This window comes from Balaenoptera acutorostrata, chromosome X (genome assembly GCF_949987535.1).
Source record: "Balaenoptera acutorostrata chromosome X, mBalAcu1.1, whole genome shotgun sequence".
NCBI lineage: Eukaryota > Metazoa > Chordata > Mammalia > Artiodactyla > Balaenopteridae > Balaenoptera > Balaenoptera acutorostrata.
In genome coordinates, this window is record NC_080085.1 from 26,087,356 (window position 1) to 26,100,054 (window position 12,699).

A 12,699-nucleotide genomic window follows, 5' to 3' on the forward strand; every position below is an offset into this window, starting at 1 on the left:
AACCAACCCAATACAATTTGGAAGGACATTAAAGTACATTACACTATACTATGGAAATGTGATGTCTTACTGTGATATTCCAAGCCAAGCAGAGAATAAAATATTTTCTGACTTTCAGTAGTAACAGGGTGCCTTTTGTGTATTCCACAATTTCCCTTAATAAGCATTTCCAGACAGCCTGGGATTTATTATTTTCGTTTCTTGAGGGCCTTTTATCTACTAATATAAAAAGAAAAAAATGATATGATAATTTTGCTTACTTTCTCATTACTAGGGAAGAGATACTTTCCCTCATAGGACATATAATTTTTTGGAATTGACTATTGTCCCTAGAAGCTAATTGGTGACCGTTAATTCCTTCTTTGCCTGTCAACAGAAGTGAAAACAGTAGCGGGCATGCTCACCTACTTGATTATAGGTATTATATCAATCAGCATTCTTTTCCTAGGGTTCATCATAATTTCTGCAGATAATTATGTATTGTTTCCTTTTTCTCACCACTTTTTTGCTTTAGCTTTGACTACACACAGATTTATTTAAGGTGGTTGAAATCAGTCATGCAATCAGAATTTATCCCCACAGCAGTTGTGCAAAATTCAGTGCAGCAGTTGTTTTAAAAATAAGAATTAAAAATATTAAACCACCTTTATTTATTCTGTCTACCTATGCTCTCTTTTGTTTGCCCTTCATATTCTTCTCAGCTCATTAGGTCAGAATCAGGGTGTAGTGGGTGACTGAATGAGTTCTAGAATCGACCATGAGTCTGGATGCAGCAAGCAGGGCTGCAGACAATGGAAGCTGGGAAGCAGGTCTTAAGAGACAACTGTAGAAGGTGGCAAGTGAATAGAAAACCTGAGCCCTAACATTAGCTCCATGTTAGTTAACTTTTCCTATATTCTTAAGTGATTCTATTTTAAAAACAAGTATTGAATGAATATAATCTTTTCATTGTTTATGTTACCTGGGAGGTTTTTCAAGATAATGGGAAGTGATGAAATATAAATTCTATAATGTCTTTGTTAGTACTTCACAATTAATATTTTTAAATAAGAAAAAACTAAATTATATATGATGATATTAAATTTGCTGATTGAATATGTGCCACATATCATTGAACCAAGGGAATACTAGAGAGTCGTTCTTAGTATCTTGACTAAGCATGCTTCTGATTCTATTAGTCAAAAATAAGTTTGGTGGTATACATATTTTTTTATGAATGGTGTTAAAGCAAAGGATAGTAGAGGTTAGCCAAAGTTTATCTCATGATAAATGAATATGGCATTAGCCTGAAACATGAAACGTTTTTTTTTTTAGACCATTTTCTCAGTCCTCTGGGAGACCAGAGGAGAAGATGAGTCGTCAGCCAGTGGCTTGGTTTTTCAAAGTATAAATCATTGATCAGTAGTAAAATTCTCTAGCCTCTATGGATAATTGGAGGTGACTGAATTGATTTATAAAAACGTGTCTCTTGATTCCTACTATCTTATAAAACTGCCCCTCTTGTACTGCCCCCGTATCATTAAGTAGCACTGCCCTTCATGTGTTTGCTCAAGTGCATAACTGGGGATCCCCCTTAACTCCTAGATTTTCATTTACATTCCATATCAAATCCATCAGTAAATTTTGTTAGTTCTACCTACCAAATAGGTATTTAAAGGAAAAAATCCTACCATTTCCAGCAGCAGCACTAATGTATCATCACCATTTGGTGTACTGCTTCAATACCCTCCTTACTGGCCTTCTGCCTCCACACTACTCCGTCCTCCTAGACGTGAACACCAAGGTGCCAGAGTGATACTTTTGGCATAGAAATGTTACCAGAAGCTCTCTCCACAAGTCTCCAGTGCATTCTCATTAGGTTTAGAGTAAAACCCAAGTCTTTTCCATGTTCTACAAGGCCGTGCCTGAATCGGCCCATGACTATCTCTGAACTCATTGCCGCTCTTTCCTTTTGTCAAGATAGCTATAATGATCTGTGCCTTCCCTCAAACATGCCAAGTGCACTCCCATTTCATGGTCTTTGCACCTTCCTCTGCCTGCCGTAATCTTCCTCCAGGTATTTCCATGGCTGGTTCCCTCCTTTCACAGAGATCTGTTTCAAAGATCTTCAAAGCAAACTTTCCTGACATTCCTCTAAAATAGCACCTGCACTAGCTGCTTTGTTTTCTTTTTCTTTTTTTATAAATTTATTTATTTTATTTATTTACTTTTGGCTGCGTTGGGTCTTCGTTGCTGCACGTGGGCTTTCTCTAGTTGCTGCGAGCAGGGGCTACTCTTCATTGCGGTGCGCGGGCTTCTCACTGCAGTGGCTTCTCTTGTTGCGGAGCACGGGCTGTAGGGGCGCGGGCTTCAGTAGTTGTGGCACATGGGCTCAGTAGTTGTGGCTCGCGGGCTCTAGAGCACAGGCTCAGTAGTTGTGGCGCATGGGCTTAGTTGCTCCACGGCATGTGGGATCTTCCCGGACCAGGGCTCGAACCCATGTCCCCTGCATTGGCAGGCGGATTCTTAACCACTGCACCACCAGGGAAGTCACAGATGCTATATGTTCTACAGTACTTAGAACTACCTGATATTATGTTATGCATATATTCATTTACATGTATAGTTTCCATCTCCCTCTCTGGAATGCAAGCTCCATGAGAGCAGGAGTTGTGTCTGTCTGGTTCACTGTTATACCCTCTAGTAGCTAGAAAAATTCCTGGCAAAGAGAAGATGTTTTAAAAATATTTGTTGAAATGAATGAATGAACATATTTTTTAATTTGCATTATAAGCTACACTTATCAAACTATATGAATAAAATATTAAGTATCAAAGCTAGTCAAATTAATTTTTGATTTTCCTGAATACATGCATTTTGATAGATTATATTAAGAGTTACATCCTTGGGAGTATTTGCTTTATCACTTTGACATGACTCCTAGATCAAGGTTATCATGTATATGGTGTTAGTTTGTTCATAAACCGCTTTCCCTGCACTCTCTGCTCAGTTGATTTGCCACTCCTTCCTCTTTGAGGCTTCTGAGGCTCCATGGCTCCACTGGGAGTTACCATAATTGTTTGCAACAGAAAGGAGAAATTTTGCCAATCCCAGTGCATTAGAGATAAGTGAAAAGTTAAGCACCTCTCTTCCCCCAAATGGCTTCACCTAGTATACACTGATATTTTCTCCCATCCATTCATTTTTTTTCCTCCCAAGGAACATGAGGTTTTATCTACTTGCTATATATCTCATGAGTGCTATGCTCCACTATTAAGAACTAATGTTAAAACATTCCAGACCAAAGAAAGCAGAACTGAAATCCCATTTTGAGTCATTGAAGCTCTATGAGTAATTCACATTCCATTGACTTGCTAGGACAATAGGCAGTTGGTTGTCAAGTCTTATAAGTTAAAAAAAAGTACATGCAGACAGCAAAACAAACCAAAAATCTCCATTGTAAAATGGCGTGTGTTGGTGGGATTGCCACAGAGCGTGTTTTATTGTCAGCTGAATAAATCTGTGAGTATTGTTTTGTGACCAGATTTAGCTGGTAGATTTAAATAGGGTCATAAAGAAATTACCTCTGAGTATAGCACTCATCACAATGCATCATATATGCGTTCTCATCTCATACATTCTTATGTATAACTCCATGCCTTATTGGTCATTTTATTTCTAATATAGTACTTATTATTTGCAGGTACTTCGTAAAGGCTCTTGAAATTGACTCGTGGAGTTATATTTTAATTATTTATCTAGGTTGTAAGCTCTGTGAGGGTTAAAAGCTGTGTTTTGTTTACCTTTGTTTGAGTCCTTTACAATCCCAGTACCTTGCTTGCATATCTAAAAGTCTTCAAAATGCTTTTGTTGAATTGTGTTTTTGAAGGATGGACCAGTTCTCCTGCTATGGAAACTAATGTAGGAAATATTAATGATTCTTAAATTCAGGATTTAAATGCCTTTTGAACCCTTATCTAAATATCCAGTTCATTATTTTACAAACAGTATTTTTTTTTCTTCTCAGGCTACAAAGAATGCTAAATGCTATTGTCCCAAACTTCGATGGATATCATTAGAACAGATGTATTTTCCATCTAATATATCCAGTCATTTAATCTGTTATCCTATTTAATCCTCACACCAAGCCATAAGGGGAAAATGTCACAATTTTTATATAAGGAGACTGAGACTCATAGAGTTTAAGTAACTTCTCCAACTTGCCAAACCAACCAGGTCTAACTTCTAACAGTCAGAATTTATTAGACCCATGTCTCCCTGAAAACTATGTGTATTATCTTTCTTACCTTACCATAATGCTTCTAAGAAACAAAGCAGAGAAGGTACTACTTAAAATACATTTTGAAAAGTATCTATGATTTTGAAAGAACAGATTTTGTGGCAGGACAATTTTAAGTATCCAAGAAATATTAATTATTCTCAAGAGTATTTGAGGGACTAAAATTAAATTTTAGAGGGATGTCAGAACAAAGGTACACTCATCCTAAATATCTCATATTTCTCTTCTCTTTAAGAACATTAGAAAAATTCGAGAATACTGGCCTCATTGCCCTGGTCTCTTGTCACTTTTGCTTTGGAAAATTGGATCCTCTTTTTCACTATTCCATAACCCAAGTGTACATGGCATGGGGAAAAAAGAGAGAGACTTCATCTCTTCATAATTATTTAGGGAACGTTAACATAGGAATTATTCCTATACACAACTGTGTGTATACCGCCTTCCAGATGTTTCTCTAACTAGCAGCTGGTAAGCAAAACAAACGTCCTTTAAATTGTTCCTTCTACTCTGAAGAACGGTTTTGTCGATTGGGACATATTAATAACTCTGTAAAAGATTTTTATTTTAAAATAAAAATAAAGATTTTTAATTTCAAAGTAGAAACAGTTTAAAAATAACTATGTTATCTTTAATGTTGTCAATGGGATATTCTGAAGAATAAAATGAGAGCTTGAAAATATTTTTGTTGGTGGATTCACAGAAATATTTCAATGCATAGGTAGCCAGAGAAACATCTCTACTATAATTGTTGTGTATTTTTTTTGTAGACAATATGTGATTAGGATTTAAAATCAGCCTGTGCTTCATGTCACTACTGTCAGACTTGCTTTATTTTTTCAATGATTTCAGCTTAGTGAGTGTGTGTGTGTGTGTGTGTGTGAATGAGAGAGAGAGAGAGAGAGAGAGAAGGAAAGAAAGGGTCCCAAAAGGCAAGATGTTTTCTTGACAATAAAATGTTAGTTGGTCTAGTCATGGTCTAATGCTTATTACTTTGCTTTTTATTGTAACTAATTTGTTTGAGTTCCTTCCAGTCGTACTTTTGCCCATGCAGAAAATGAAGAGGGCTTTGTGTTCGTGTGTTCATTTGGTTTGGTCATTACCATTCCTGCATTTGTTTGCCAGTTCTGTCTTCTGTCAATTCGATTCAACTAATATTTTTTAAACACCATAAAGTGTCAGAAACATTCAAATAATGGATAATTCAGCACATGTCTTTTCTTTGTGGCAGCACAATCGGTCACCCTCAAATGACTGTGGAGCTATATCTTAGCTTTAATGGTCACCCCATTTCACAGTCAAGTGTCAAATCTGTAGTCAGCTGTTGTGTTCTCTGATAGTTTCAGTTCACTTTTATCAAAGACAAGTGAATCATACAAGAAACATGCCTCAACAATATCCCTCTAGAGCATAATATCAGCACTTAGAGATGACAGATTGCACAGTACGAGTGCTCTGCTGTAGGTTATAGTCACTTATTTGCATGTTTTTGCTCTCCTAACAGATTGCTCACACCTTGAGGGGAAACATTGCACAGGGCTAGTAGTTGCTTGACAGAACTGGGAGGCAAAGATCTAGCAAGGACTCTAGCTTGAATTTGCTCTGTTACCTTTGGCAAACCAGTTGTGCTTTTTACACCTCGGATCTTTGACCTCTAACACAAGGGAGTTGAATTATAGATTTGTCTGGGTATATTCCCAGGAGCGGGGTTGCTGGGTCATAGGGTAACTCTATTTTTAGTTTTCTTAGGAACCTCCATACTGTGTTCCACAGTGGCTATACCAACTTACATTCCCACCAACAGTGTAGGAGGGTTCCCTTTTCTCCACACCCTCTCCAGCATTTGTTATTTGTAGACTTTTTAATGATGGCCATTCTGACCATTGTGAGGTGGTGCCTCATTGTAGTTTTGATTTGCATTTCTCTAATTATTAAAAAGATACATGCACCCCTATGTTCATAGCAGCACTGTTCACAGTAGCCTAAACATGGAAACAACCTATATGCCCATTGACAGAGGAATGGATAAAGAAGATGTGGTACATATATACAATTGAATACTACTCAGCCATAAAAAAGAATGAAATAATGCCATTTGCAGCAACATGGATGCAACTAGAGATTATCATACTAAGTGAAGTAAGTCAGAAAGAGAAAGACGAATCCCATATGATATCACTTGTATGTGGAATCTAAAATATGACATAAATGAACCTATGTACAAAACAGAAACAGACTCATAGACAGAGAACAGACCTGTGGTTGCCAAGGGGGAGGCGGGGAGGGAGAGGGATGGACTGGGAGTTTGGGGCTGGTAGATGCAAACTGTTACATTTAGAATGGATAAACAACAAGGTCCTACTGTAAAGCACGGGAACTATGCTCAATATCCTGTGATAAACCATAATGGAATAGAATATTTAAAAAAGGGTGTATATATGTGTATAACTGAGTCACTTTGTACATCAGAGACTGGCACTACATTGTAAATCAACTATACTTCAATAAAAAAAAGAAAAAAAATGTAAAAAAAAAGAGTAAAAAATTAAATAAATAAAACAAGGGAGTTGAATCAGCCCAGAATTTTTCACTATTGCCATTATTTTTTAACTTCTGATTACTGTAAGATGTAAAGGCAGAAACCAAAGATATTCCAAAGCCACTATCACAATACCTAGCACATTATAGTGTCCAATATGCATCAGTTGAGTTGAATTGGATTTGGGGGGTTAAAATCTTGGACGGAATACTGATGTATAAGTAAAAGCAGAGCTACTTATATCAAGAGAAGGGTAGGCAGTACAACAAGGTATGGAGTCAAGCCCTCGGTCCACCCCTTATCTGTATCTGCATTTCGCCTGCCCAGAGGGGCACTGTGGAAACCATAGGGCTTTAGGGAACACAATTTAAAAATCAAAGAACTTAATAAGCTTATAATTTTTTCTGGCTTGAACACTCTGATTCCTCTGTTAACTTGGAGTTGTCCCATGAGGATAATATGGAAGGATCTTAAGGATGTAACATTATGCCATGGGGTGGGTGGTGTGTTGGGGTGGAGAACCACACAACCGTTTTATATTTCTGAACAAATGTCCTACCTATGGATTTTATTATCTTTCTCTACAGATATTTTCTTTTATTATAAATTAGTGTGGGATGTGTTTGAACAGGGAACATTTTTCTCAGCTGCTTTCTATAACTGTTGAATTGTCTGCTTGTGACTCTGCAATCACAAGCTTTTATAAACGGAGTTAATTTACTGAAGAAACAGGTTATTTTGATGCCATATTGCTTTTGAAGTTACCTGAAATCATTTGATAACCAGAGCCTAGGAAATGTGGCTCCTTGACCTATTAATGGTGAACTGCTTTGCCAACATTTAGTGACTAACCTACTTATTTAGCTATTAGGAGAATAAAAATCTGTTAAGATCACTTTAGGCAAGACATACAAGTATTCGAGGTTAATCAGAGTGATGTCAAATCTTTGAGAAGAATTTCAAAGTGATTTATCTCATCTTATTACCCCAATTTTCGTTTCCCCTTCCTTCCCATCCCTGTGTTAAATATTAATGAAGATGAATGAATCATGCATTCAATTAGTTATGAACAAAAGCTACTGATCCTATGTGAGGTTGGTCTTCCAAACCAGGACTCTTAAAACTCATTCCTGTTTTTCGGAGCTGGGATGCATCATCCGTTTGCACTGACTGTGTTTTCTGTTAAGGAGAGATAGAGGTGAGCTGCCGAAGCAGATTGAATTCTTGAATCCTCTGGTGATGAGGATTTGTGGCCAACTCCGGGCACTGCTGTCTAGATCAGCCTTCTGGTTATCAACCAAACTGGCATGTCCTCCTGGCAAGGAAGGAAGCCCTCAAAGCAAAATCATTTAATTTTTCAATCAATTTCAGCAACCCTTAATTGATCATTTCTGCACTTCTTACAGAGTGGAAGTTGCAGTGACAGATTTCACAGGGACCTGGGCATTTCAGTCAGAGAGGGTGAGGAGGGAGTCTTTAATGAAGGATCACTGACTATTTGTCTAAAGTCCAGATAGTCTAGTTAGCTAGGAATGAAGTATGCAGTGGGAAACCTATCTTCAAGACGCTTAATAGCCAACTCTTAGATCTGTACACTGATCATTGATAAATTGATAAGTGCACAGAGCAGTAATGTGTAGAAGCTAAAAATCAAAGGCAGTATATCATGCAAATTAGCAATAAGTACTATAAAATGTCATGGATAATAGTAATAAGGGGTTCTGACTAAGTGAAAAGTATTACTTAAAATATAACTTGGTGAAAAATATATACTTTTATGCATGTTTGAATATGCAGCTTGTATTTGTAGTAATGTAATGCCACATTGCTGCCTCATTTATAGGAGATGTATGTGAGAAATATTTAATCTAATTACTAAATTATGGGTTTTGAGGCAATGTGATCCAGGGTAGGGAAACTAGGAATGGGATTAAGAAGAAAGAGGCAATATTATGCCCCCCAAAAAATCATTGAAATGCACGATACGGATATCATGTGTATCTATAAAATGTAGGGTACCCTTTAAAAAGGAAAGCAAGGTGAAAATTGAAAATATTTGGTGAAGTACAATCATATGTTCTTAAGGACTGACCAATCCTGATTCTGTACTTCAACAGTCTCATGTGACTGCCAATTTGGTAGTGTTATATTTGACTCATGTATAATCTAATAGCTTTTCAGCTCGCCTGAAGGTACTACCTGCAATATGTAAGTCATTACTTGGTAGAATGCTTTGACACACTACTCAGAGAATGAAAAGTACTTGGGAAAATAAACTGTGTTCTATCCTTCAGTTTATGCAGCATAACTATAAGTCTGTATTATTATTGTTTTTCAGCCCCTCTGACTGATAAACCACCCAAGCTTTTGTATCCTATGGAAAGTAAACTGACAATTCAGGAGACCCAGCTGGGTGAGTAATTCCTTAATTCTAGTTAATACACTTTTCTCATTACATTCTGACTGTTAATAAGCCTAGATTGTAACCTGGTGTAATACTCTGAGCTAAGCCCATGTTTATTTAAAGGGAGCAAAATTAGAAAATACCAGCAAATATGGCGTATTCCATCCCCCTGGTGCGTGCATTAGGACCAAGCTGGACATATGGATGTAAAAACTCATGTGTTATTTAGATGGTTGTTGAAAAATTAGATGGGTTTGCTGAAGGGTTTGCTGATGGTATTATTTTGTCATTTTATAAGGCTTGAATTGTTGGGTTTTTTAAAATTTATTTTACTTATTTATTTATTTTTGGCTGCGTTGGATCTTTGTGGCTGCGCGCGGGCTTTCTCTAGTTGCGGCTAGCGGGGGCTACTCTTCATTGCAGTGTGCGGGCCTCTCATTGCGGTGGCTTCTGTTGTTGCAGAGCACGGGCTCTAGGTGCGCGGGCTTCAGTAGTTGTGCCACGTGGGCTCAGTAGTTGTGGCTCGTGGGCTCTAGAGCGCAGACTCAGTAGTTGTGGCGCACGGGCTTAGTTGCTCCGCAGCTTGTGGGATCTTCCCCAACTGGGGCTCGAACCCGTGTCCCCTGCACTGGCAGGTGGATTCTTAACCACTGCGCCACCAGGGAAGCCCTTGAATTGGCAGTGTGGAACTGTTTGACTATAATACCCACTAATATGTTAAAATACAATTTTTGAAAATTGGGGGAAAGGGTAGAGATTCATTAAAGTAAATGACACTGTTACAGTTAAAAATCATTTTTATCCAGCCAAATATAATGGACATTGTGATAGTTAAGTTATGGATAATATATTCATAAAATGTGAGTGAGTGGCTTTTGGTTAAAGGACTGAAACATAAGAATATGTACAGAATATGCTTTGGTAAAAGTATCTAGTCCACAAATAAGAATTTTAACATATTTATCTTAGAGTTAAGTCTAGAATTTCTTAGTCTGATTTATCTATCTATATTCAGTTATACCAAATTATGGGAAATTTCCCCTCTTGTTTATAAATATATACAGCACATTTCAATTATATTTTTTATTTGAAATATGGTATGCATGTATGTATATATCATAAACTTTAGCAGAAAATTAGTTTTTAGTGGTTTGATATAAAAGGTTATCAAAAGTATAATTTAAACCATATATTCATGTTTGTTAAGGAATTTTTTCTTACATTAACCATTTGAAAGTAGAAATGCATTTAATGAATACAACAACAACAAAAAATTCATAGTCCATCCCTTATGTTATCAATGTTATTATTGTTACTGGGGAGAGAGTTTAAATCAAAATTGTAAATCTGTCTTCAAAATCAAGATTACAGATCTGATAATCTTTACTACTAGCACATCTAAAGTTATAGTGCAAAAAGATAAGATGATGGTTTTAGAGACTATAAAATTATTATAGTCAACAGATTTCCAACATTGGAAATATTCACTCACTTTGAGGCATGAACATATGTAAGTTTTATACAAGTCAAGGTATTAATGTTTCTTTGATGATAAACCTAAGGCTTTGGATTAATTCCATATACATGCAAGTAGTTTTATAATTGTCATTATTTTGAGATGGGAGACTACAAGCAGCATTAAAGCCATGCTGTATATGAAACAAACGTATTAAAATGTATCACGCTCTTTACTCATGCTATGGTATATTGAGGTATATTAGATGTTATTGCTACTTTGAAAAGAAATTTTGAAATATAAATATAAATTTTCATAAGCGGCCATTCTCATACAGACCTTTCAATAACTCCTAGGAAGATATATATATATATATATTTTTTTTTTTTTTTTAAATAAGGAAACACAAGCTTTATTTATTTATTTTATTTTTTGGCTGTGTTGGGTCTTTGTTTCTGTGCGAGAAACAAAGAGGGTTTTCTCTAGTTGCGGCAAGCGGGGGCCACTCTTCATCGCGGTGCGCGGGCCTCTCACTATGGCGGCCTCTCTTGTTGCGGAGCACAGGCTCCAGACGCGCAGGCTCAGCAATTGTGGCTCAGGGGCCCAGCCGCTCCGCGGCATGTGGGATCCTGCCAGACCAGGGCTCAAACCTGTGTCCCCTGCATTGGCAGGCACATTCTCAACCACTGCGCCACCAGGGAAGCCCCTAGGAAGATATTTTTCTAAGAAGTTATGCAAAACTAAATATCTTGGACCAAGAGGGAGTGGTTTATTGTACCAGTTATCTGTAATGAGCATAGCCAAAATGATATTAATTGTATCTCTTTACTTGAAAAAATGATTCAAAGAATTTTATGATAGATGGTTGCCCATTGGGTTTCCTTATATTGTCCCTGAATTTGGAATAAATCAAATTGTTCTCTGTCTTCTAAAATGTTTTACAAAATGGAATAAATAATTTGTAAAGCTTTCTTTTTTTTCAAAAATTACTTTTTCTTGAACAAAAATTTTTTAAAAAATCACATATGAAAATTTCTTATGCAAATTGGAAGGTTTGGCTGTATATTTGTTTGAAGAAAGATGGGCATGTCTTGATAACAATCAAAATGCTCCAGAAAATACTCTAATTAACTCCTTTATTGTCACTGCCAGAAGGAACACCTTTCAGTTTAAACACCAAGTAAACCATAGACATCAACCTGGGACTTGTATTGTTTTAAACAACTTTTGTTTTATTTTCTAACTCCAGTTCTCAGTGTGATACATCATTTACTAGTTGGAGAAATTTAACCTTAATCCATGAATTTTTGAGCAACAGTTGATTTGAAATAACTACCTTTTAGTGTTGTTACTTTAATAGTATTGGGGTAGGTGAACAGCTGATCGCAAAGGATAAGTGAAAATAGGAAATAATGTTAAGGACCAAAAAAAAGGAAAGACTCGAGATGCCTAAAATATGTTTGTTTTCTACAATATGTACTTTGGTTTTTCACCTCCTTTGGGATTTAATTTTTGCCCTTTCCAGATTCGAAAAAGCTGTTAATTTCAACAGGCTCAAAATGTGTTGTCGAATCCTAAGGAAGGGAACTGAGTGAAGAGTCATGGGCGGGGGAGTAAGGAGGGTGGCCAGGACCAGTGATAGGGAACCTGTAAGTGGTGCCTATTCTCATGAGATGGTGAAAATCTCCAACAGAGTTTCATTGATCAAGAGCTTGGGGGTCTGACTCAACCTTGTCCTAAATTGAGGGTTAACCTCAGAGGTTAATAAAACTACTATGTGGGTTAATTATAAGAACAATCATTAGAAATTACACAAAGCTGAGTTAATACATGGCTGGTGACCTAACATGAATATCTTGGCTAAGTTAAACACATATCCATTCACCTGTCCTTGGTAACTAAATCCATCAAATCTCCAGTTTGTGTATGAATATATAAAACACATTAATAATGACTTAGATAAAATCATGAAATGCATAGATTTGTCTTCATCTCCAAATTCTCCTTTCTCTGCCATTTGCTAG

At 36.7% G+C, this 12,699-nt stretch overlaps 1 protein-coding gene across 1 annotated transcript in view; it reads left to right on the top strand.

Annotated features, from left to right (window-relative positions):
* IL1RAPL1 (interleukin 1 receptor accessory protein like 1) overlaps nt 1-12,699 on the top strand; it is a 737,124-nt gene that overhangs the window by 428,570 nt on the left and 295,855 nt on the right. The window contains exon 6 of the mRNA XM_057538635.1: nt 9,154-9,228. Within this exon, the coding sequence (XP_057394618.1) occupies nt 9,154-9,228 (75 nt within the window). The remainder of the gene's footprint in view (nt 1-9,153; nt 9,229-12,699) is intronic.